The sequence below is a fragment of the Globicephala melas genome, chromosome 13, assembly GCF_963455315.2.
Source record: "Globicephala melas chromosome 13, mGloMel1.2, whole genome shotgun sequence".
Taxonomy (NCBI): Eukaryota; Metazoa; Chordata; class Mammalia; order Artiodactyla; family Delphinidae; genus Globicephala; species Globicephala melas.
The window spans coordinates 16,737,314-16,763,634 of record NC_083326.1 but is presented as its reverse complement, the minus strand read 5'-3'; the positions used below and the strand labels follow the sequence as shown (position 1 = coordinate 16,763,634).

The 26,321-nt window shown below is 35.5% G+C and overlaps 2 protein-coding genes across 11 annotated transcripts in view; one reads left to right on the top strand and one right to left on the bottom strand.

Annotated features, from left to right (window-relative positions):
• Window positions 1-7,392, bottom strand: part of RELCH (RAB11 binding and LisH domain, coiled-coil and HEAT repeat containing) — a 121,883-nt gene extending 114,491 nt beyond the window's left edge. For all 6 annotated transcript variants that reach the window (XR_011377949.1, XM_060310444.1, XM_030868109.2 and 3 more), the window contains exon 1: window positions 6,642-7,392. Coding sequence is in view for 5 of the 6 variants with exons in the window: in XM_060310444.1 (XP_060166427.1) it covers window positions 6,642-7,161 (520 nt within the window). In the remaining variant the exon portion in view is untranslated. The remainder of the gene's footprint in view (window positions 1-6,641) is intronic.
• Window positions 7,393-7,488: 96 nt separating this feature from the next.
• PIGN (phosphatidylinositol glycan anchor biosynthesis class N) overlaps window positions 7,489-26,321 on the top strand; it is a 110,825-nt gene continuing 91,992 nt past the window's right edge. For 3 of the 5 annotated variants that reach the window (XM_030868099.2, XM_060310704.1, XM_060310703.1), the window contains exons 1-6: window positions 7,640-7,798; window positions 9,936-10,086; window positions 17,590-17,838; window positions 19,884-20,005; window positions 20,618-20,716; window positions 22,396-22,502. In XM_030868099.2, coding sequence (XP_030723959.1) covers window positions 17,618-17,838; window positions 19,884-20,005; window positions 20,618-20,716; window positions 22,396-22,502 — 549 coding nt within the window. In that variant the 5' untranslated portion in view covers window positions 7,640-7,798; window positions 9,936-10,086; window positions 17,590-17,617. The other 2 variants (XM_060310702.1, XM_030868104.2) reach the window with 2 other exon arrangements.

The following is a 26,321-nucleotide window of genomic DNA, read 5'->3' as shown; positions in this document are numbered from 1 at the left end:
GCACAAGAGGGAGGGGATATGGGGATATATGTATATGTATAGCTGATTCACTTTGTTATAGAGCAGAAACTAACACAACACTGTAAAGCAATTACACTCCAATAAAGATGTTAAAAAAAATTAATTGCAGGTACAAATTTCCAATTTTAAGATAAACAAGTCTTGGGGATGGAATGTACAGCATAGTGGCCATAGTTAACAAGACTGTTTTGTGTATTTGAAAGTTGCTCAGAGAGTAGATCTTAGAAGTTCTCATACAGGAAAAAAAATTGTAACTTTGTGTGGTGATGGTTGCTAACTAAACTTACTGTGGTAATCATTTCACAATATAGACATATATCAAATCATTATGTTGGACACCTAAAACTAATAAAATGTCATATGACAATTAGATCTCAAAAAAAAGTTAATTGTAATATTGAAACAAACACTCATACGATAAGTGAGTTGAAGTAGATCAATCCTAAACTAATGCAAAACCCCCAAAAATCAACCAAAGAGGAGCTGTGTTCAAATTATGGCCAAACAGCAAAACATAATTCACTTAAGCATCAACAAGTATGTTTTTAGTATAAATAATTTAGAAACCATATTTTATCATCAACTCTCACAGTACTTATAGGTAGAAGCCAATAAAAACAACTACCTGAAAGAAAAAAAATAGGCTATTAATATTTAAGACCCATCTCAATCGATATTTGTAATTTAGATATAAGTAGACTGTATTTTTAGATCAAGGTAAGTGTTCTTTTTCAGTTAATCATCCTAAAACCATGGGAGTTAAGGGGGTGGGCACAATTAAAAGCCATCATATAAAAACAAATTAACCGAATTTAGTTTTTGACCTAAATATACTAAACAAAATGAAAATTACACTAATCCTGGAACGTTTTTTCCAACAAATGTTTTTTAAAAAAACAAGCAAAGAAACAGATAAGCTTACATTCTGAAGATCACCCCTAAAGTAGAAAGTGTAAGTTTAATTTTTGACAGAAATAAGGCCTGTTTCCCCTGATTAATGCCCCTATCTTGCTTCCTTTTAAACTATGTACCACAATGGCTTGAAACATCATACTGCATTTTAAAATCTCTTTATTAATTGGTGAGCCAGATAATGGTAAGCATGTTCCCAGACGATGTTTTAAACAAGGCAAAACATAAAATAAACATTATCTTCTCTTTACCCTCACTTTCTTGCCTCTCCATCAAGAACATAAACTCAACGACATACACTAAACTTCTCTTGGATTCCTACAATCCTTAGTTGATCACAGTTTAATAAATGTATTGATCAATGTAAAATATTGAATACCAACTATACTCTTCACTGTTCTAGGCAACGAAAATATCTGACTAATTTTTCACAAGAATTAATAAGTTTGAAGCTACTGAAATGCATAGGCAAAAAAATGACAGTCATGTAAGCGATAAATTTAGGAATCTATATGGTCCAGACAATAGTAGGAAGTCTCATTCAGCTAAAAGCAGTGAACCTAATAAATTTTAGAAATATATTCTTGATACTCTCCTGTTAGAAGCCAGAGGAAGCACTAAACCCAATTCCAACCTAACAGGGAGGAACTACTGTACTTTGTAAAGCAGAAGAGATGGAAACTCTGGAAGACGGTAATCATACAGCACAGGTGATACTAAGAAAGGAACAGAGCACAGTGAGATATGTACCCTTTCAGAGTTTTGAGAAAAGATAGGCAAGGTAATGAAACAGAAAATTTTAAAAAGGAGAAAGATGACTCAAGAAGTCTGTAGGCTCACAAGTTAAATTATTAAATTCAATCATAAATGCCTCCTGATAAGCAGCCTTACAAAAATTTGAAAGGATGATAAATACAGAATAAAAGAAATCCATCATTGAAAGGCATAAGTTATTTGACCACCTACTGTCTCTACAAAGAACTGGCTCATCCTAAGCAATTACAGTCTAATTTTGATTAGAACTCTAAGGCTTAGAGTGGAACCAGCATTCCTCCGGATAAGATACTACAATCTGTTCAGTGCTAATCAATGGCACTGGCACAACTTTTATCTTGCAATCTAATTGGAAAGCAAAACAATTACCAAATTGGCTCAACTGGCAAAAATACAGGGAAAAATATATAATTAATGTGTGTGTATATTCAACCAAGTAAAACAAAATACAAAAGATCTAATTAGTTTAACAAATGGATCTAGTAGGAACATCACAATGATGCTGCAACAATTTATCAAACACTGAGACTTCATTAGAGCTCATTTTAAATTCTTCTACTGAAAACATCAAAATTATAAAGCTATAATTCTTTTAATTTTTGAATGTTTTATAAATATAGACTACTCTTCTAATCAAGAAAAAAGATTAAATATAGTATGAAGACTTCTTACAGTATTTTAAAACCACCACTATACTAGTATTAACCGAGGTCAACAGACTTTTGGGTAAACGATTTAGTAAATCTTACAAAGTTAAATTGCTTTTAGACATCTTTAAAGAAAACTACTTTTGACTATACATGTATTATTCTGAAGTTTTATGAATTTTCAGATCAGACACACATCAAAAAATACATAAAAACAAATAAAAATAATTTAATGTTTTAGATAATCATACTATCAATCTTTATACTCTTTATAATTAACCAAAAAGTACTTATTGAGTATTATAAAGTCATAACCAAACTAGCAACAGCTGACATGCTAGAACTGAACATAGAGGACCTTAAAACAGACAGTAGTCTGGTCCTAAAGAAGGATTCATCCTCAGAATCTCTAAAACAGAATTTGTGTGATTAGGAGCTTAGTCAAAATCTTCAAAACATGGTACTAACCACAGTTTTACAGACTTCTTTTAGCATTTATCTATTTTCTGACTGTATTAAGACATTTAAATGCACTGATATTTTGACATACACAATGCACTTGCATTTAAGCTATACTAAAGTTTGTGCTATAAATATCTGCACATTTATAGGAGGAATATTTAAGAAATATTTCTTCTTTTTATGATGCCATCATAGGCCTAAATTTAAAAGCTAAAACTATAAAATTTCTAGAAGAAAATACACAAGAAAATTGTTGCAACCTTAGGATAGGCAAATATTTCTTATTTAGGACACAAAGAGCACAAATCATTAAGGAATAAACCCAATTAACTGGACTTGATAAAATTAAAAACCTTTGTTCATAAGACCCATTATTAAAAAATGAAAAGGCAAACCATACTGGGAGAAAAAATTTGCAAAACACATACTTGATAAAGGATGTGGGTCCAGAATATATAAAGAACTATAACTCAATAACAAGCTGGGAAGAGACATTTCACAAAAGATACATTAATGGCAATACACACACACACACACACACACACACACACACACACACACACACAATGGCAAAAAGCTCAGAAGAAATAGCTCAGCATCACTAGCCCTCAATGAAATACCACAGCACTCTCACTAGAATGAGTTAAATAAAAAGCCTGAAAATACCAAGTGTTTGGGGGATGTATAGAAATTGAAACTCTCACACACTGGTGATGGAAATATTAAATGATACAACCATTTTGTAAAAACAGTTTGACCGTTTCTTACAAATTTAAATATATACTAAGTATATGACCCAGGAATTCTATTCCTAGGTATTACCCAAAAGAAATGAAAACATATGTCCAGGCAAAACTTATACAAGAATGTTCATGGCAGCTTTATTCATACAGGCCAAAAATGGAAAAAACACAAATGGCTAACAGATGAATGGATAAACCAAAAAAGGAATGAACTATTAATACACATAAAAACATTATTTGGATAAACTTCAAAAACATTTTACTGAGCAAAGGAAGCCAGACAGAAAAGACTATATGCTCCGGAACTGCATTTATATGAAATTTTAAAATAGACAAAACTTAACTAAGGAAGTGGTTCTCAGTTGGGGAAATTTTGCCTTCCCCTTCCTTGGACAGTGCTGGTGACATTTTTTGATTGTCACAACTTAGGGAATGGGGTCGGGGTGGTTGCTACTGGTATCTAGCAGACAGAGAGGCCAGCAATGCTGTTAAACATTCTAGAATGCAGAGGACACTAACACAACAAAGAATTATCAGGCCCAAAGTTTCGATAGTGCCTAGGCCAAGACTGGAAAACTGTGTTCTACAGTGGTCAGTGATGGTCTTCGGATATTGAATGCAAAGGAAAATGAAGGAGTTCTGGTGACAATAAAAATGTTTTGTATTTTATTTGTAGTAGTAATTTTTTTTCCAAAACTCATCACACTGTACACTTGAAATGGGCACATTTTATTGTATGGAATTTTACCTCAAAGTTGATGGTAAAAATTACAGTGTCTGTCAACTAATATAAAGCTATATAAAACAGTTTAAAACAATTTTTGGTTTCTAAATTGTATGGATAGAAAAGACAGAAAAGGCAAGTACCACTGGTTGGATTATGGATAATTTTGATACTTTTTTCCCTGTTGCTCATTTGTTTTGTACTAACTTGAAAATACATTATCTAAAATATTTAATTATATATTTTTGAGTTATACCCAAAACAGGTCCAATTAAATGAGGATAATAGAAAAGCACAACTGCAGATGAATATTTGATTGTAGTTAAATTTTGATTTTTGATCACAGGACTTAAGTTGTTTCAAGAAACTATACAAATGTATAATGCAAAGGCATTTAGAAGTCAATTTTTACTCTAAAACACCTCTATAATATTGTCTAAATTATAAATATATTTGTATACGAAAGGTTTTTAAGAGACATTTTCACTATAAACAGTGATATCACGCCATAATAAGGTAGGGTGAACAGGATAATAAATTCTTTTAAATTAAATAAAGTTATGAAGTAAGTAATAACCCATTTCATTATATTTATATAGTAGAAAAACACAGCAGATGCAATTTAATTATGTTCAACAACAGGCCAGGAACTGCACAAACTGTGAGGAATATAAAGATGACCCTCAAGAATTGACTATCTAATGGAGAAAAATGATACTGTTAACAAATCAAATACAAAAAGCTAAAAGCAACGGTTGAGGTTTGAAAATAGTACAATGAAAGAACCAAACAACCAAGCCTGGAGAGTGTGGGAAACATTTACAAAGATGACATTTGAGCTGGGTCTTGAGGAAGTAGTAAGAGCTTATCAGGTGAAAATCATTATTAGATAGTTCAAAAATCTGAAACCAAACAAAGAAAGCCAACTACCTAACAATTTTGTTACACTGCTCTTTGTCACATTTTATGGTCTTAAAGGTCAGCAATGAGAAAATCGTTTCCAGAAACGGAATATTATCCTATAATATTGAGCAAGGAAGTTACACCTGCTGAGAAAGTTCCATATTCAAGAGAGAAATATGCTCAGTATTTACCCTGATGGAAAGTGCACTCTTTGCACTTTCACTACAGCTAAGTTAGGAAATATAAGTCTCTGGCACCATTTAAAAGTATAGACAGGGCTTCCCTGGTGGCGCAGTGGTTGAGAGTCCGCCTGCCGATGCAGGGGACACGGGTTTTTGCCCCGGTCCGGGAAGATCCCACATGCCGCGGAGCGGCTGGGCCCGTGAGCCATGGCCGCTGAGCCTGCGCGTCCGGAGCCTCTGCTCCGCAACGCGAGAGGCCACAGCAGTGAGAAGCCCGCGTACCGCAAAAAAAAAAAAAAAAAAAGTATAGACAAAAAAATAATCAATTGGGTTACACTTTTAAAACTGTATATTTAACATTTGTTAGTAAATTCCAGTTGGCCTCACATAACGCACAAAAACACCTCATACCATTAATAAGGGAAAAAATCTAAGATGCCTCTCAAAAGGGGTGGGTCCTAGGAATACAGTACACATCCTTGACAGCACGTTTTAAAGTCATAAGAAATGCTTATAAATATATGATGAATGAAGTAAACGACTACTCTATACTGCTAACAATGATTATAACAAGGTAAAAAAGTTAATTCCTAACTTAGGCAGAGAAAAAAGACTGTGAGGTGGTGAGACCAGCAGATACACTGCAGGCAGAACTTGCCTAGCCAGCTCCTTAGACTTCCTGTAATTTTGGAAACCTACTGAAATTAAGGAACAGAAATGGAATTAAACTGAATTTAAACAGAACAAATTTTATGCAACAGAAAACCTAATTTTTGAGTGAGCAAGTCTTCCCAAAGACAAAGGGTCTTCAAGTGGATCTGATTTCGTGGAGAGAAATTTCCTATTCTTTTCTCTCTTGACTTTGAGTCAAATAATTACTGCGAACAATTTAAGGAACACTGTTTCCAGGCAGTGGTGATTCAGGGGATTGGAGAAAACGGAAAAAGGATTAAAGCGATAAACCAAGGTTGCAAGGGAGTCTTCTGGGGTCACGTAATAGCCAGTGAACTAGAAACGCTGGCTATTTAGTAGATCCCGACACCAAGAGTGGAGCCAGGAGCAGGTGCAAGTCCAGCCAAGAGCTGGAGGCAGGCAGGCAGAGAACAGTCACTGCCAGATCCTTTTGCTTCCACCGCAGAAGATCACCCCCCGCCCCAACTCTCCAACTAAAATGTTCCTCATACTCAGTATCCGCCCGGAAGTACCCCTCCCCACAACGACCCCTTGCAATCCCAACAGTCCAGCCGGAGTGACAGGGCTGTTGTTCACTTACTGAGCTGTCCCCCACCCGACGTAGTACTCGGCTCCCGACCTCCTGCGCCTCCAACGCCGGCTGCTCCAGGGATCCCCGGCGCCCCTAACCCCGGCGGGGTCCCGCTCTGCCTCTCGAAGTTGCCGGGATTGGAGAAGTAATCGCGCAGCCGAGGGAGCTCGCGGCCACTCTCTAACAGCTCGGTGTGCAGCTCCAGGGCGGTCAGCAAGTATTGATCGCGCAACAACTGAGCCGCGATCGCATCAATTGACAATCGGGCCGGGGTCTCGCCAGTGCCCCCCAGGGCCACCGCAGCCGCCGACGCCTCCCCAGGGAGCCCTGGTCGTGCACTGCTCCCTAAGGCCACGGGATCCTGAGGCGATAGCGAGTCCGCAGAGCCAGGATCTAGGCCGACCCCGGAACTCAGCCGAAGTCCTGCCCGCCGCTCGTCGGTCCCTGAAACCTCGTCGTCGTCCTCGTCCGAATCGCTGAGGAATGGATTCACGCCGCCGCCACCACCTCCAGGCGCCATCGCCGCCATCTTATACTGTCAGGAGCGTGGGCGCCTCCCTGTCTGGCTCTGACAGGCCGCAGCCTGAATCCCCACTAAGCCTCAGCGGGCACTGGGCACCTTCAGGGCCCCGGATTGGCCACGTCCCGCCTCCTCACTTGGAGACCAGGCCCAGGCTCGGAGGCAAACGGTCTGGAAGCAGCACCACCCTCTGCCTCAGCCGCAGCTGCAGCAGCAGCCTGGCTCTGCAGGCGTCTTCCTGGTCCCCAGTCTCGCGAGAAATGGCGCGTGCCGTGCCCCCTCTCCCCGCCCCAGCCCCGCCCCCGCCCCGCCCGTTCTCCCCACTAGTGAGCAAAGATAGAGGGCCCCGCTCCACGCTCAAAGACAAAATTCCGCCCCCACTCCTTTTTGATTGGCCAAATGAGGTAGGGGGCGGGGACTGGAGTTACGGAGGGCTGACCCAAGAACTATCGCGAGAGCAGCTTCTGGACAGGTAAGTGTCAGCGGTGTTCCGTGGTTGAGGAGCGGTTATGACGGTGGTTTAGGAACATTCATTCTCTTGGATGTCCTTTCGGGAACAGAGGGGAACTCTGACCTCGAGCTGGGTCCCGCCTTCGCGGTGAGGAGGCCCCATTCCTGAGATCAGGCCTGACCTGTATAAGCCCAGGTAAAGTCCGGGACTAGTGGGGGAGAGGTGCGATGGCCCCGAAAGTGGCCTCACGCCCGCCGCCGAGCTGCTTCACTTTTCCTTAGCACGTTTCACTTTTTCTGCTGTGTGCCGCCAATTGATGGCATTTTCTCCGCATGTGTAGCAAGTGCCCAGGGCAAGAGCTGTAGTCAGAATGCGGCTTCCTTTCTCTTCCTTGCCTTCCCAGCCGTGTATCCGTTTGCCCTGGAGGCCTAGGAGAGCGCCTTCTCGCCACTGAGTTAGTAGTGTTAGGGCAGGATGCCATAGGGTGGGGTGTGGGAGGTGGAGAGAGTAAATAGAAAATGGAACTCAGAGGTTTGGATTTGCGTGGATCAGAGAATACCCTGATAGCCTCGACTTCAGTAGCAAACTGTTAGAATCTCAGGATTTAATACACAGGGATGCTTCAAAATATCAAATGCAGTCCCTCAGTGGAGGGAAAAGTAAACTTAATCCTAGAGACGTTCAATGACCCGGATAAGTCAACTCCATCAATAAGTATTCAAAGAACTAAAGTCAGTTCTCTTATGTCCATAGCCATTCTTTCTCCGCTATGCCTTGCAACATTTCTGACTTGTACATTTAGGCTGGAGTCAAGGTACTGACTGTGGAACTGAGAAATTGTTTTCAAACTTGGCTGCTTTTGACAGTTTTGATATCCTTTATCAAGTGTTAGCACAGTATACTAAGTTTGGACAGTATACAAAGTATACTTTGGACAGTATATATATATTGAACAGTATACAAATATGTTAGCACAGTATACAAAGTTTGCCACTTATGCACTTTTAGATTTCCCTGTCTTTCTGCATAGGTTCTTCCTTTAAGCACCAAAATAGAGGTGGCAATAATTATGTTATCAGGTAAGTTATGTTACATTGAAGCAGTGAAGTATATCCTTTAGGTCTGTGGAAAAATAAAAATATAGCGTTCTTATATAGCCTTAGGTCAGGTTATTGGTTTACATGTAAGTGTATACCAACAGTTAAATGTCGGCTTTAATTTCAGTTTACCCAGGCTCAGTAAACTAAACTTTTCATTTGAATGAGGCTTTGGGTTTTTCGTTTTATTTTTGGTAGAAGTTGTTTTTGATGTTATTAATACTAAGAATTCAAAGTATTTTTATAGAACATTAGCTCCTAATGTTTGAATTCTAAATTTTTTTGTGTGTGAGCCATAATATATTGAAGAAAAGCATGGAAAAAAAGATCGTGGATCTTAGAAAAATAGTATCAAACTAGTCAATGCTGTTACATATTTCTTAGCTAAAAGGATTGCTGCTCCTTATTGAGTTTGCCAGAGAGACTGAAAATGGAACCAATTTCTGGAATGGAGGAATGGAAGGGATTAGGGACTGGCATGGAAAGGGCATGATTAGAAATGGGTTGTTTGTATAGTACAATATTTCCATCTCTGTAATGGGGAATTTTAGAAATCTTTTGTATTTAGGGTCCCTGCACTTATGGTCTTCCCTTAGAGGATTGTGCTTATTAGGTTGAAGAGCCTAAAGTTCATATCCCAGTTCTGCCAATTATTTACTGTGAGACTTTTATGGGTTTTTTTGTTTTGTTTTTTTTGTTTTTTTGCGATACGTGGGCCTCTCACTGCGTGGCCTCTCCCGCCGCGGAGCACAGGCTCCAGACGCGCAGGCTCAGCGGCCATGGCCCACGGGCCCAGCCGCTTCGCGGCACGCGGGATCCTCCCTGACTGGGGCACGAACCCGCGCCCCCCGCATCGGCAGGCGGACTCCCAACCACTGCGCCACCAGGGAAGCCCACTGTGAGAATTTTAAATAGTTACTTGACTTCTCTCAGCCCTCATCTGTCGAGGGGATGCTGAAAGTATATAGAATTAGGAATGTGCTGGTCACCGTACCTGGTACCTAGTACACAATAAATGTTATAGTCAGTTCTCAATTAATGTTATACTAGTATATGGAGAACATTTGACAGACTTTTAAAAATAAAGCAAAACAAACCCCTTGTCAATTGTTTAGTAGCTACAGCCAGAAAAAGCAATTAAGGTAGTAGGTCCCAAAGGGAATATCTTTAATTTAAGGTCTGATTTCTAAAATGAAAGTTGAAAATATCAATAGATTTAAAATATGTTTCCTCAGAGAGTTGTAAGGAGTTGGATGTAGAAGTCCTTCCATGATTGGCTTCCTATAACACGTCTGTAGTTTCCTGATTCTACTTCGTATCCTATAATCATGGACTTGTTTATGTGACCTTCCAAGCCCGTAACAAATCAACTGGCCAGTCTCCTCAGTAAGTACTTTTCTCTTCCGCAATACATAGAGGTTTACTTACCAATTTAAAATGTTTAAGAAATAGCACATACTAGAATATTAATAATTGCTGATCTCTACTTTTAATAGTTTGCTGTTAATATTGTTGAGAAATTTTCTTTCTACTTAGCAAGATCTGCATTAATTTGGTCTTTACAGCTAATGTTTCACTGAATAATATGGATAGTCATTGAAGTTTGTATCTTAGTGATGAAAATATAAAAGATCACCTTTTTCCAAGCACTTAAATCATTTTCATGTTTAAAAAATTATTTTTTGCTTTAGTAGTCTTAAAATAACCACAAGTAATATTTCAAATGCAAGTTTTTCATTGACTTAAAGTTTTATAAGTATCTAATTTTTTATACATTTTTATACATTCTAATTTTTTAACATTGTTTTTTAGCATGTGGTAAACATCCCACAGATATAAGCTAAATAACTTTTATTGATATATGGTTATGTGTATTTTAAAATTTTTAGTAATTATTCATTTATTTTGGTGGTTTCCAAATGATTCATCCATGACAAAGTTTTCTTTTTCACTAAATCTGAATAAAAAGTGATTTTTTAAAAACAGAAATATTAAGTAATAATATTGCTTAATTACATGTGCTTAGCAATAATAAAATAAGTAGTGTGTGAAGAATGATATTTTGGAATCACCGAAATTTTATGTATAGTAAATGACTTAAACATAAAAGTTGTTGTGGTTGTTTTTAAGTATCCTGAATCTTCACAGTTCATGCGTATGTTCTGGAGGAGGAATAAATAGAGAAACAAGGCAGCCTCTAGTGGCTATCCTGCATATTACATTTACCTTTGAAATGATAATTGTAAGTCATTTATTAGTCCTTAGTAAGTGCCCAGGACTGTGATGAGTGCTGGAGAAAGCCTGTCTTGCTGTCTTGGAATCAGCTTTAAATGATAGAGACAGACATTACTACAAATAGTCAGAGTCATAGCCATATAATTGTAAACTGAAGTAAAGGTTTTGGCTTCTGATTTGGACTGCATAGTCCCTGAGGAAGTGATGCTTGAGAGTGCAAGGTAGGCACTTGACTAGAATCCCACTGTCACTATATAACAGAGCTAGATTTTTATGTTGGCTGTTACAGCTTCAGGGTCAAAGTTCTCAAATACAATTTTTGTTTCACTACTTCAGTAAGGTTTTGGGTAGTGGAAAATTTGTATTATCCTTTGACACATAAACTTTGCTACTTTATATAGAAGAGTTGTGTAATAACATGGAGAAAAGAAAGAACATAAGTCCAGGGAGTTATTTGTAAATACAAATGAAAGTGAGACGTGATATACATATTTCCTTATATATAAGCATGGAAAGGAGAGTACTCAGGTTTCCATGGTAAAGAGGAGTATTTAAATCAGTGTGAGCTTCTGTACATCTAGATATATACAGTATGTACTTTAGTTGTAAATAGAGTTTAAGATCTAACTGAAATGAATTAAGTACTTGAAAAATGACTTACTTTGCATAACTAAATATGATACCTGATAGATGGGGTCCTGAGCTAGATGACAAAAAAAAGGATAAGTGAATAGAATATTATGGATAATTTTGGAATAATAAATTTGACAATTTGGGTGAAATGGACAAATGGACAAATTAAAAGATAAAACTACCAAAACTCACTCAACAAGTAGTAAATAATCATAACATCTCTCTGTATATGAAGAATTTATAGTTAAAAACCTTCCAACAAAGAAAACTCTGAGCCATTGGTTTCATTGGTGAATTCTGTTACACAAGAAAGGAAGAAATAATATAAATTCTACACAGCCTCTTCCAAAAAATAAAAGAGGTAACAGCACTTCCCAATGCATTGTCTGATACCAAAACCAGAGAAAAAAGAAACTTATAGTCTAATATCTCTAATAAATATTACTTTAAAATGCTAAATAGTATTTCAGGAAATAAAATCCAATAGTATATAGAAAGGATAACACTTAATGATCAAGTGGGGTTTATTCTGAGAGTGCAAGCTTGGTTTAACGTTTGAAATTCAATCAGCGTAATTCACCACATTGGGAGACTAAAAGAGAAAAACCGAATGATCATGATCATCTCAATAGATGCAACAAAAGCATTTGACAAAATCCAGCATTCATTCACAGTTTAAAACTCTTTGCATATTGAGAGTAAAAGGGATCTTCTTTAACTTAAGAAAGGGAATCTACAAAACCTGGAAAACTGACAACTTTCACCCTAAGACTGGAAACAAGGCAAAGATTTCTGTTGTTATTACACCTATTCAACATTATACTAGAGGTCCTAGACAGTACAACAAGCGTGAGACATAAATAAAAAAGTATAGATTGCTAAGAAGTCCTTTTTTCACAGGTGACGTAGTTATCTCTTTAGAAAATCAAAAGGTACCTACATAAAAGTTACTGTAACTAATAATTTTTCAGTGTTGCAGGATACAAAGTGAATGTATAAAAATCAGTGGTAATTTAAGAACTAACAAGGGGAAATTGAAATAAAAAATATCATTTACAATAATATCAAAAAATGAAATATGTAGGGATGAATCACAGAGGCATGAGGAAACTTTTGAGGGTTATGGGTATGTTCACTATCTTGACTGTGATTATTATACACTTTAAATATATACAGCTTATTATAGGCCAATTATGCCTCAATAAAGCTATAAAAATGCTATAAAGAATATTATTGGGACACTTCAAAAATTTGGAGTATAGATGGTAGATTAGATAAAAATACTGATGTTGAGTGTACTGAAGTTGATAACTCTACTGTAGGTATATATGGGAGTATCATTATTCTCAGGAAATAAACACTGAAGTATTTAGGGGTAAAGGGCCATAATGTATGTAACTTATCTTCACATGGTTCAGAAACAATATTATGCGACACACACACCTCCCCAAACCTCCCACCCGCACACATGGGAGGGGTAAGTTAAAGAGGTGAGGCAGGGACCAGAGAGGCAAGAGGGAGAAAATGATAAAGCAAGTGGGAAAAATGTTAACGTTAGATGTATATGGCTAAGGGGTGTATGGATGTTCATACCACTATTGCAATTTTTCTCTGAATTTGGAATTGTTTGAAAATAAAAATGTTAAAAATCTATACTAAAGTGTTGTCATTTACAAAAATTCCTTAGGTGGGACACAAAATACAATCACCAAAAGAAAATTAATTGAACTTAATCAGAATTTAAAAGTACTGCTATTTGAAAAACGCTGTTTAAAAAGTGAAAAGGGCAAAAAAAGAGGATTAAAAAAAGTTCATTAAATGCATGAGAAGTTGCTCAACGTTATTGGTCATCAGGGAAAGGTAAATTAAAACCACAATAGGTTACCACTACACTCCCACTAACTAACTGTAATTGAATATACTCAAGAGTGGGGGGAACATTTTAACAATATATAAGAAATTATAAAGCACATTATACTTACTATTAAAGTAAATTCTAAAACGACATTTATAGCCAAATTATAGATTGTCAATAAAATAAAGTTTTAAAACATTTAAAGACATTGCTTGTAGGTGTGTTAAACAGTTTGGAAAAAGTTTGGTAGTTCTTTTTATACGTTTAAACATCTGCTTACCATTTAACCCAGCAATTCTAATTCTGCATATTTATTCAAGAGAAATGAAAGCATATATTCACAAAGTCATTTACTGTTCATAGAAGCTTTATTTATAATAGCCCAAAACTGGAAAAAATTCACATATCCATCAAGAGGTGAATAGATAAACAATTTGTAGTATATCCATACAATGGATCCTTCTCGGTATTAAAAAGGAACAAACAACAGAATCACAGCCATGCATGAATCTCAAAAATGTAATACTGAATGAAAGCAGATACAGTAAAGTACATACTGCATGATTCCATCTCAATGACACTTCAGAATGCTAAAAATTAATCTTGCATCACAGAAGGCAGTGATTGCTTATGGTCAGAGCTGTGGGGACAGGGTTTGACTGCAGAGGAACATGGGGGAACTTCTTGGAATGATAAAAATATTCTATATCTTGATTCTGGTGGTTGGTTATATGAGTGTATATATTGGTCAAAACTTTTAAAATGTAAAATGTCCATTTTTGTATATAAATTATACTTTAATAAAGTTGATTGAAGAATTAAAAAATAGATGCCATTCATTAGAGTGCGTCAGAAAAAATTTAGTAAGACTATTGACCTTAGAATAATTAACTCTAAATAAGTAGAATGTATTATAACAAGAACCCTTATACTCAAAAGAAAAACAATTGTATGAACTAGTGATAATTTTTACTTAATAGGCATATATTTAAAAAATGGTTAAAAACATACATTAGTAGGTAACTTTTTGGATCTGAAAGAATTATCACAGGGCTCCTTGTTAGCATTGAAAAGTGGGCTACTAGATATTGTATTTTTGCATACATCTTTTGATTGCCTAATATCCCATATATCTTCAAAGACTTTCCTTGCTTTGGCTGGGTTCTTTGCCCCGTTCTTTGTGGTCCTACTAAAACATGTGGTCATGCGTATTCAACACGGACATGTGGTCCATGTCTATTCACTTTTCAAATTCTGTTGCTGAGCATAATACTTGCAAAATAGTAGGTTTTGAATAAATGTTGTTGAAGTAGGATTCATTTTAGCCATAATTACTTTGCGATTCATTTTAATAAGTTCCTTAAAAAACATTGATTGAGCACCTACTTTCTCAGTAGGTAGGACATAACAGTGGTGAACAAGATATCAAGCCTTACGGGGCTTATATTCTAGCGGAAGAGAATCACTAAGTAAATTTCAACAATAAATACAGAGTGTGTCATTGTTTAAATCAGGTAAAATGAGGAAAGGGTCTACTTTAGGGTGGTGTAGAAACCTTGAGGAGGCGACATTTGAGAAGATGGTGTGAAAAATAAGAAGGAGCCCGCCATGGGAAGAGCCAGCTGAAGAGCCCAGAGATAGTTCACTTGGAACTGAGCTGTTTGCCTGGATGCAAGACTTCCAGTGCCCAAAGCCGGGGGGCGGTGTGTCCCAGGCACAGCAGGGTGGTCCAGCTGCTCCACTGTGCTGTAGGCTCCAGCTCTTCTTGCTTTCACAAGGATTTTTAACTCCTGCAGTTACTCCACCTTTCTGTTGCAGCATTAATTTCTTTCTACATTTGAAATCATTCCTCAGCACACAGATCTAGTGTCTCCTAGCTGAGGAAAACCCTCTATTGGCCATACATCAATTTTCATTTAAGAAAAGAACTTTTCTTGAGACTTAGCATTCTCCCAAAGAGCTGTACTCATCCCACAGTCTTTCCCTCCCTGACCTCCCATTTACTTTCCAGCAAGCACGTTCATGGGGCTTACCTCTCACTACTCTGTTGAAATTCCTCAGTAAGGTTAACAAGGACTTCAGTTTGCTGCCCTGCTCTTACTCCAGTCTTTAAGTGTATCTGATAAAGTTGATCACACCCTCCTCTCTTGAAACAGATATTAATAATAATTTCCATGTTTGAAATCTTGTCCTTTAGAATATTCTGCTTAATGTCTCCTTTTTAATTCATCAAATTTAGTTTGTTGTACTGTGTGTATTTGAAGGAGGGCTTGTGAGATAAGCAAGAGAAATATATATTGCAAGTGTTTAATTAATTTTTCATTAGGAGAATCAGTATTCAGCTGAAACAATTATTTCCATATATAGCATATCAAAGGCCTTAAAGATGTTCATAGCCTTTGATTGAGTGACTGTACTTATAGGCAGTATCTTAAGCACATAATGTGAAATGTCTGAAAAATTAACATAAAAATTATATATAAATTTAGATTAATCACATCGATACTTTTAATAGTAAAAATCTGCTTAACAATATGGGGGTGATCAGGAAAATTAAAATGCACCCATAGAATAGAGTTATGGTAATGGTAAATGATGTGTAGGAAAAGGTGGGTTTGTTTTTTTTTAAATAACAGAAATGTTAATGTATAATAAAGGAAAAAATCTATATAAAATTGTGAACCTCTATAAAAATGTAGATAGGATAAAAATTGTAAGAAACTGTGAACAGATTTTTCTTTAGGTAGTAGAACTGTAGGTAATTTTTCTATATTTCCAAACTTACCACAGTGATTTTATTTTTATAATCAGATTGCTATTATTAAGATGGGAGTTGCTATGTGGTCAAAGCTCATAAGGAAAATACATATTTATTCTGAGAGTGTTGCCTTAGATTGCAGAATAGCATCTACTCAGTAAGGGACTTTCATAATTTGTGGAGTATCTTTGATATTTAGTTGACTCTTGATTCTCCCAAGAAAAAAGTGGCCCATAATTTGACCATTTTCTCTATTTTATTTTATTATATGCTTGACTTTGATAAGGTTTTTTTCCCCAATGTTTCGTTTTTTTTGCAGGATATTTTGCCACCCTTTCCTTTCATAATGTACTTCTTCAGGCCAGGAAGAATAAGATGTATCTGTAATTAATTAACTCATGTTTAGTGTTTTTCAGCCAAGCGTCACTATGTGTAACTAATGCAGTTACATTACAAGGACAAGTTAGAGTACTTTGCTGTTATTTATAATCTGGGTAGAGATTCATCAACAAAAGCAAATTGTAGACTGGCTTGAAAAGCACTCCCCTGGACTCCCATTGATTTAGGCAGTTAATGGTATACTTTAAATGTGTTATTTAAATGTTACACATTGCTTAGTTTTCCTTCCCTAAGTATTTGTAAGCTCATCAGATTTGTGACTGTGTCACTTTGGTGGTCTCTGTAGTTCCCCAGCACACAATTATGCGCTTAATACGTGCACAGAACATTTTTACTGAATGAATGAATGTAACCCTCTGCTTTTTTGTATTGGTTCAGGGAACTAAAATAAAGTGTTCCCTTAATGAGTGTAAATCTTCTGAAGCAAAGATGAAATTTAACTGCTTTTTTCTTCCCCTACTAAATGGACAAAATGCATGTTGTCTGCTCAACTTGGTGATAGTCAAGAGAAGCTAAAACTGTCCTGAGCTGATAATCAAAAGTCAAAAAAAAAAAAAAAAGAAGCACAAATAGTTAAATAATGTTAAATTCTGAGAATATCAATGGTTGTCACATGGGTAACCAAGACCACCATGAGTTATATTTTCTATCTTATACAGGATTTGACTTGACTGAACCCTAACTCATTTTAGGACTCATTTAATTCTTTCTTTGTTTTTTGATCCTATGTTAGTTTTTATGACCTTAGTATGCATTTAAGTTTATTATAAATAGTTTATTGGTGCTAATTACTTATGATACTTGAACTTTTTGCTTGAGTGTACTTTATCATATTTTATTTCTGTATTATCTCATTATTAAATAATGCTTGTTACCATCATAAATAAAGGTGAAACTGTGTTATGTAATATTTTAAAATATACAATCTATATGTAGTCATCAAAATAAGTGCAAATATATATAATTGCACTAAGGCTTACCCAAATTTAATTTTGTTCCCTCTTTTCAGTTTTTCTTGAAGATTAGTTACACAGGATATGCTGCTGTACACTATTTTGGGATTGCTTATACATTTGGTGTTCTTCGCCTCTATCTTTGACATTTATTTTACATCTCCTTTGGTTCATGGAATGACTCCTCAGTTTACACCATTGCCTCCCCCAGCGAAAAGATTAGTGCTGTTTGTTGCTGATGGCCTGCGAGCAGATAAACTTTATGAATTAGATGAAAATGGAAATACTAGGGCACCATTTATTAGGTAAGCGTATCAACTGGTACAAAGACATCTCTGGAAAATGTCATGCTAATACTGTTTATCTCATGTTGGGTAGAGGAGTGATGTTGAGAAGGAGAATAGGGCACATATACATTGGGCTTTGCCGTAGAGATTAGCAAGTTTATTTCCTTCTAGGAGTTATTTCTCATTGTGGAAGTTGATATCAGGTGAATCGAAATTAATGACCTTAGCTGCTTGGCCTAACTTGTCCTAATTTCTGAAACCTGGCTTACAACTCACTATATTGTCCTTTTCTTATTAATGACAAGCATAATTATTAGTGAATTGCCAAATACAAAGGTGTTTAACTAGAAAATATAGACTTCAACTCAAAATACATCTTCTATAAAATATATAAAGCCCTTCCAAGTCTATATCACTACATAATGTAATTTTTGGATTCTATTAAGTGGCTTTGAAAAGAAATGTTTAATTTTGGGGGCTTAGGGGACTCCTGCAATCAACTGTTCTTTTTCTGATTCTATGGCAAGCCCCTCAAAAGCCCTTCCTAATGCTGTTGTAGAGAGATTAAAACTCAAATTCAAGTGGAAATTTATCTAAAATCGTCTATCTTTCTCCTGCCCCTGTCATGATTTCTTTCTATCTCTTTACCCTATTTCAATTTTCCTTATAGTACTACTTAGCATGTGCAACTTCCACTAAGGCTGGGACTTTGTTTTATATACCACTTTATCTCTAGTTCCTAGAACATACAGGCAATTAATAAATATTTGTTGACTGCTAGAAGAATGAATGAACCTGAATTCTATGTTGAATTTCCAGGAATAAATTTATGGTGCCTCAAAGAAATGCATAATATACTAAAGTATGCAAATAATTGAGCAACTCAGGGCAATAGGAAAATATGAGTAGGAAAATAAGATCAAGCCTGGGCTAAGTTCAGTACACAAAAATGTGTAACATAAATTTCTATGAATAGTTTAAAAATTGGGGTGATATATTTGGTTGAATTTCTTAGTTGTCGAAGAAAGGAGAGAAATATAGTTCATTGCAAAATTAATAAGATATAAAATATACTGGTTGTTAAGGCAAAAGCAAGGCTTTCTGGTACCACTTGCTTCTCCTTGGGGTGTTACATAGAGGGCAAAGGGCTCACAGTTGATGTTCCTTGTGTTGTATGCCATTCTAGCTTCTCCTAAACCTTTTTTTTTGAAAGGTTTTACTTGTTCCTCACTGTTTTTTAAAAAATATGATCTGATCAAAATGTTTTCAATGGAAGTATCCACATTTCTTTATACCTTCCTCTCTCTGGGTTCAGTTTCCATTACATAACTGAAGAAGTTAAAAAATATTTCTCCCTCAGCAGGTGGTTCAATGGTTTTTTAAGCCTTTTACTTTTTATGTATATATTTGACTAAAGTTGGTTTTATTATGAGATGTCAATATTAAAAGTATCTAAACCAGCACTTTTAGATACTTCTCTACAGAACATTTTGAGAGTTGAAAGTTTATCTTGAAAGTTGTTACCAATGAATTAGTGTTTTATAACTTGTTGCTCTGCTGGCCTTTTACCTGCAACAGCATTACTGATAGTTTTGCATTTTCCCCCAAATTCTGCAAATCACTGTTAGACAACTTAAAGAATGTTGATACCTTTTAGCAAAAGAAATTTTGGCCTGTTTTAATCTCAAATTTAGGTAGATAATTTAACCACCATCACACCTAATAAAATTTAACATTGACAAAATAATATTGTGTATATCAGTGATTTCTTATGTAACATACCATTTCAATACTTTGTGGCTTTAAACAATAATGGTGTATTTTGTCTTGTGATCCTGTACAGTGGTTGAGTGGTTCTTTGTCTCACCTGGGCTTTCTTGTGCTACTGAATCCAGCTGGTGGGAGGGATAGGACTGGGCTCAAGTGGGATCAGAAAGATTCCTTCTTAAATTTTGACTCACTCTTTTGACTGGATTCCTTCAGTAATAATCTTATTTTTCTAAAGCCTTAACAGAACATTTGATCATAGTCTGTGTTAACTATTCATCTGTAACATCTTTTAGGAATATCATAATGCATGAAGGCAGCTGGGGGATATCTCACACACGTGTGCCAACTGAATCTCGGCCAGGCCATGTAGCCCTGATAGCAGGGTTTTATGAAGACGTCAGTGCAGTTGCCAAAGGTATTGTCTATTTAGATGATTTTATCACATGAAAAATTTATTGCAAAAATATTGCTTCTTTAACACTGAATCATGACACAAAGTGAAGTATGTTTTGAGATACTTTTCTTTTGGCCATGCTGCGTGGCATGTGGGATCTTAGTTCCCTGACCAGGGACCGAACCGATGTCCCCTGCAGTGGAAGCATGGAGTCTTAACCACTGGACCACCAGGGAAGTCCCTGTTTTGAGATACTTTTGACAAGTATTTTAGCATGCCTAACTCACATAAACACAAACTGGGATTGACTCAAGAATTAAGCTTTAGCTTTTTATCATCCTGTGCTATTGATAGAATATGACTGGATGGATTCATGGATTTCCTAGATCTTAACACTCGAAAGGTCAAAAGTGATTCTATATTTTAGTAAGAAGTAAATTATCTATTGTAAGCTTTTTTTAAAAAATTGTAATATAATACATGTAACAAAATCCGTTATTAGTTTTGCATTTGTTCTGCAATTAATCCTCATTGTCATTATTTGAAAAATACTTCTTTAGGGGATATACTGATATTTCATCATGTATATATTACTTTTGTCATTGTTTGCTTTTTTTTCTCAATTACCTGAAGGATGGAAGGAAAATCCTGTAGAATTTGATTCTCTTATTAATGAAACCAGGCACACATGGTGCTGGGGGAGCCCAGACATCTTGGCTATGTTTGCCAAAGGTAAAAGTCATTGATTATATTTCCTCAGCTACTAAATAGGCAATAAATCAATATGGTAATTTAAAATATATACTATATTTTATTGATTTTGAAATACATGGTTTTACATGTTTAACATCTCTGAAATCAGAGTGTATATTACAATAGATAGACATGTCAGTTTGATTTTTTTCCTTCTTAGTTGTACTTGAAATGTTGAATTATACAGTTTTTAATACCTTGGATTCGATGAAATGGTATATGTATGACTCTTAACATCTAACAGCTTTTTAATCTTGGTCAAGTTAGATAACTTCTTTGAAGTTCAGTTTTCTTTTCTGTAAAATGTGATGATGATAATAATTTCTATCTTCTAGGTTTGTTTTGGGGATTAAATAAGATAATTCATGTGAAACATTTAGCAAAATGCTTATTATGACGATGGTAACTCCTCATTATGATGATGATGTAGATGTCTGGTTCATTTTACTTTGATAGATTATTACTAAGAAGTTAGTAGATAGTCACATAAAGATTTAAATGTTAATATTTATAACTTCTATTTGCATATATTCAGGATCATGCCATTTGGATTTGTTGTATGTGTTGTATTTCTGCATGAATCTGCAAGTATTCGAACATCTCTTGATTAGAGAATTCATTTACATTATTTTCTAAAATCAGTTGGATTCCATTTGAATTTTATGTCATTAAATGCTTTTTAGTGAGAGCATTATGATCATTTCACCTAATGAAAAGGTTTACACTTAGTCAAGAATATAATATAATAATTGTAATTACTAAAGATTATTATATGTCTCAAAAGCAAAACAGATATTCAGAATTTTCTGTATGATAGTCACAGAACATTATTATGTAGCGCAGGTCAAAAAACTCATACTGCTTGCCATTTATATACTCCCTTCTTTGGAAAGCAGTTAAGCTTTTTGGGGGGACTGGTGGTAGTGAGAATGGATTAAGTTGCTATGGCTACCAAATTTACCTCCCTACTTCTGACTACAGTTGATAGGACAGGACGCCTGAATTGGAGATAATCGAATAAGAATGTTCCATTTCTTATGGCAACCCACAGACCAACTCAGATCTTTACTTAGAATGTGGGAAGTAGAATGGCTGAACAGTAGAATAGTATCATTAGAGCTAAGCTGATATTATAAGAGATTTGTCATTATTTTGTTATATCTCTTACTTATGAGCTGTAAGAGCCTAACTCAGAAGTTCACTAAGTTGATTAGATTCTTAATAAAATCCTACAAATATGTAAGATTAATATATTTGTTGACCCTTTCAAACTATTTGGCAATAAGCAATATTTATTCCCTTATACTGAGAAAAATGCACATATTTTATGAATAAAAGAATTGAAATATTTGAATTTTCTTCTTGGTTAGGGAATTTTGTAAAACAAATGATTTCATCTGTTTTAGATTGTACCATCCTTAGATGCACAAATTCTTTGAATAGTTTAATCCTTACAGGGAGACAAACTTTGGTGTTTACTTTTGTGCTGTCGTGTTTCATTAGCACTGTGACTTTGGCAAGTTAATTAACTCATTTGTAGTGTATCTGTAAAATTGGAATATATTACTGTGAGAACTAAAACAACAGCATATGTTATAGTATAAACTATGGTCCATGGCAGATCATTAAAAATTTTTTTCTCCAAATTTCCTTTTCAGGTGCTAGTGGAAACCATGTTTTTGCACATAATTATGACGCTTACAGTGAGGATTTTGGTGCCCAGGATGCAACAAAACTGGATACCTGGGTTTTTGATAATGTGAAGGTACGTGCTATTGAGTGGCTAATCTACAGCACACGTATTTGTACCTAATGTACTAGAAACTGACTTGTTAGTAAATGCATCTTAGTTGTTTTTACTTGTATGAACTTGAAAGTTCTTTATTGTAGCATACTACTTTAAAAAGACTGGATTCTAGGAAATTACACATTCTACAATAACCAATTAATAGAAGTTTAAAAAAAATAATTTAAAAAAGGTAACTCTGGGCTTCCCTGGTGGCGCAGTGGTTGAGAATACGCCTGCCAATGCAGGGGACACAGGTTCAATCCCTGGTCTGGGAGGATCCCACATGCTGCGGAGCAGCTAGGCCCGTGTGCCACAACTACTGAGCCTGTGCTCCGGAGCTTGCGAGCCACAACTGCTGAGCCTGCATGCCACAACTACTGAAGCCCACGCACCTAGAGCCCGTGCTCTGCAATGAGAGAGGCCACTGCAATGGGAAGCCCATGCACCACAACGAAGAGTAGCTCCCACAACTGGAGGAAGCCCGTGTGCAGCAACAAAGACCCAATGCAGTCAAAAATAAATAAATTAAATAAATAGATTTATTAAAAAAAAAGTTAATTCTTAAATTCCGTGTTTCTGACAGTAAAATGAGCCCTTGGTTGGATTTAGGAAACCTGCATTTCTTTCCTAGTTTGCTGAATCATCCTAGGTAAACCTTCTTGATCTTTCTTTGACCACAGAACCAGTCTCTTACAAGTAGTGGGACCATGTGATTTGTTTGAAAGTCTTCTGAAAAATGCTGTTCAAATCGAATGCATTTATTGTAACATAAAGTAGATGTTTAAAAAAAATTGTACTTTAAAGAAAAATTAGATAAGCAAAAACAAATTCACAAGTTAATCATAATAAAATATTTGAATTTCGTTAAGATATCGAGTTCTTTGGACTATTTGTTAGTGACAGTCATCAGCTTCACCAGGAATCCAATAGAATTTATATTTTCAAAAACTGTGTAAAAATCTCAGCTGTGGATATTGGCTCACTCCTTTCTGTCAATCTATTCTTTCTCATCTCCAAATTATAACTCATAATTCATCTGTTATAAGAAGCATTCATTGATTGACCCTTAATGATTCTTCCTTTTACCAGTAGTGTCTTTGGACTGACATTGCAGACTTCTCCATAATGTAGTCATTTTTATTGTTTGTTTGTAAACAGTCAGTATGTGTCTGCATTTTTCTTTGTATTTACTTATCAGGAATTAAGTGCTCAATGTGTTCTTTGATAAACCCTATTTCTTTTATCAGAATATTTTTCCTTGAAGCTTTCTTTTTTCATTTCACGTATGCTTTTGTCAAAAGGGAAGACCTTCAAATTAAATAAAATCTCTTCAAAAAAATAGTTAGCAATTTATTTTGCTATCACTTCTTAATATAGTTGACTTATATTAGTATCTGCTTAAAGGCCTTTGGCTTCTAATTTCATAAACATGCCAAAAATGTTCCAAAATCATGGATTTGATCCCTTGTGGATAGGCAGATATTGCTAATGACTGGCCTGATTTTATGCCTTTTTTACTTTACTTCAACACTGCTAGTTGGTGATATGATAGTGACCAGAAAAAAAATTTGCCTACAACTTCATAAGATATGATAGAGACATGTACATTAATCAATAACAAAAATATGAAATCATCAACAATGATTAGTAGTGTGAAGGAAAAATGCAGGGACTAAGAATATATCTTTAGAAAATTCTGATCTAAACTAAACAGTTAGAGGAAGACTTTCCTGAGAGTTTTGAGATAGTCTCTGGAGAAGTATACGAGACAAAGAAATGGATGGATCTGGATTGCATATAGAGAAGAGTATTTCAGGCCAACAGCATTATGTAAACTTGGGCCCTGAAAGGAGAGCCAGCATAATGGATTTGGGGAACTGAGAAAAGGGGAGGTTAGCATGGCAGGAACACTTACTAGAGCACAGTCTGAGATCAGGCTAGAGAGGGAGTCAGGGGTCCAACCTGGACTTTGTGCCCTGGCCAGAGACTCATGCTTAATTCTAGTCAAACGGTTTACAAATATATGCCAATTTCTACTCACTTTTTAAAAAACTGTGGTAAAATATCCATAGCTATCTCCTCTATTAGGTCTTCCATGACTTCCCTTTGCTTTACCCCACTTCCAGTTTGACTTAGAGAACCCTCTTCTATATTCCCTTAATACCTCTGTCTTAGTACCTTATTATGCTATGCTGTAATTTTTGATACATTGGCAACAATTTCAATCCTATGGGAAAAGAATCTAAAAAAGAATGGGAAAAAAAAAAGATGTGTGAGGACTAACTGTTCCAATACATCCCAGAGGATTAAAAGGAACTCTGCTTTTATTTAAGCTTACAACTGCCTATATTATAAGCCATTGGATCTAACAAGCATTTCTGTACTGTTTATGCAAAAAGGAGGGGATTTAAAAACAAAACAAAACAAACAAAAAAACCCAAACAATTTCAATGCTATATACATCTTATGGCAGAGATACTGTCTTTTTCACATTGTTAAATCTAAATTCCTATCATGTATTCTGGTACATAGATACATGATTAATTTAGATTAAATTCAACTCTGTAATAGAAAAAAAAATATTGCTTAGAAGTTCTATCTCAATAAGAGATAATGCCAGAAGTATGCAGCCCAAGACTGATGCAGTCCAAGATTGTCATAGTGGTTCCACAATGTCATTAAGACCCAGTCTCCTAAGTTTCTCTTCTATCCTCAGAGCATGGTTTTAGCTTCAGAGTTGTCTAACGACCCAAGAGATGCTGGAGTTCCAGCCATTATTTTAAATGTTTTAGGCCAACAGTACGAGGAATCGAAAAGGACCTTCTGTCCTACTAAATTAAATTTATTTCAAAAAACCTTAGGTCCACATAGTCCTTTGACCAAAATGTTTGACTTATATCTCATTGGCCATAACCAAAAAGGCACATGTAGCTGTGAGAGAGAATAGGAAATATGTAGGTTTTAAGTTTGGAGCACTGACATGTCCCATAAAATCAGAGGTTTTACTTGGAGAGAAAGGGTGACTGCATGCTGGGGTAGTCATCTAGCAGTCTCCCATGAGGTATAATAAATATTTGTTAAGTACAAAAATGAATGAGTGTCTTTGAGCTAAGAAAAGTGGGATTGGTGGGCATAATTATACTAAATATTGGGGGGAAAGAAGCTAGGAGTGTATTCTATCTCTTAGGTACAAAAGACCAACTTTTTAAAAGGCAGTGGGAATCTAATAGGCTGAGCTCTGTAAGATTAGTGTTTGATGGCTTCCCAGATCTTGTGTCCACATATGAATGAATAGCACTTTTTACAAAGCTGAATATTATCAGTCATGAAACAAATTGTAAATTTGACTCAAGTTCAATTGCTAAGTTTTTTTGTTTCTTGTCAGCTTTCAATTATATCTTCAGAATGTAATTCCGTTCTCTTGAAAAACTTGCCATTTCCATCTAGATTTAAAATTTCTTAGGGGCTAATTAGAATGTATTTGAAAGGGGCTAGGTAGAATATACATTTCATACATATATGAAAGTTAGGGGGCCATTTTATGTTTTTAAGGAGGATTGGTAGCATTATGTTTATGTTTTTAAAAAAAATTATTTCTATTCTTGACTAGATGGTTTCTCTAATGGTACCATTTATATTTTTAATGTTTGTAATAATGAAGAATTATCTGAAAAAATATTTCAGACTTTTGTTGGAAAGTTAAATACCTCTTATTCTTAAAATTAACATCTTCTATAGTTCATTTATGTGAACAATAATTATATATCTTGGCAGTCTGTTGACTTATTTAAAATA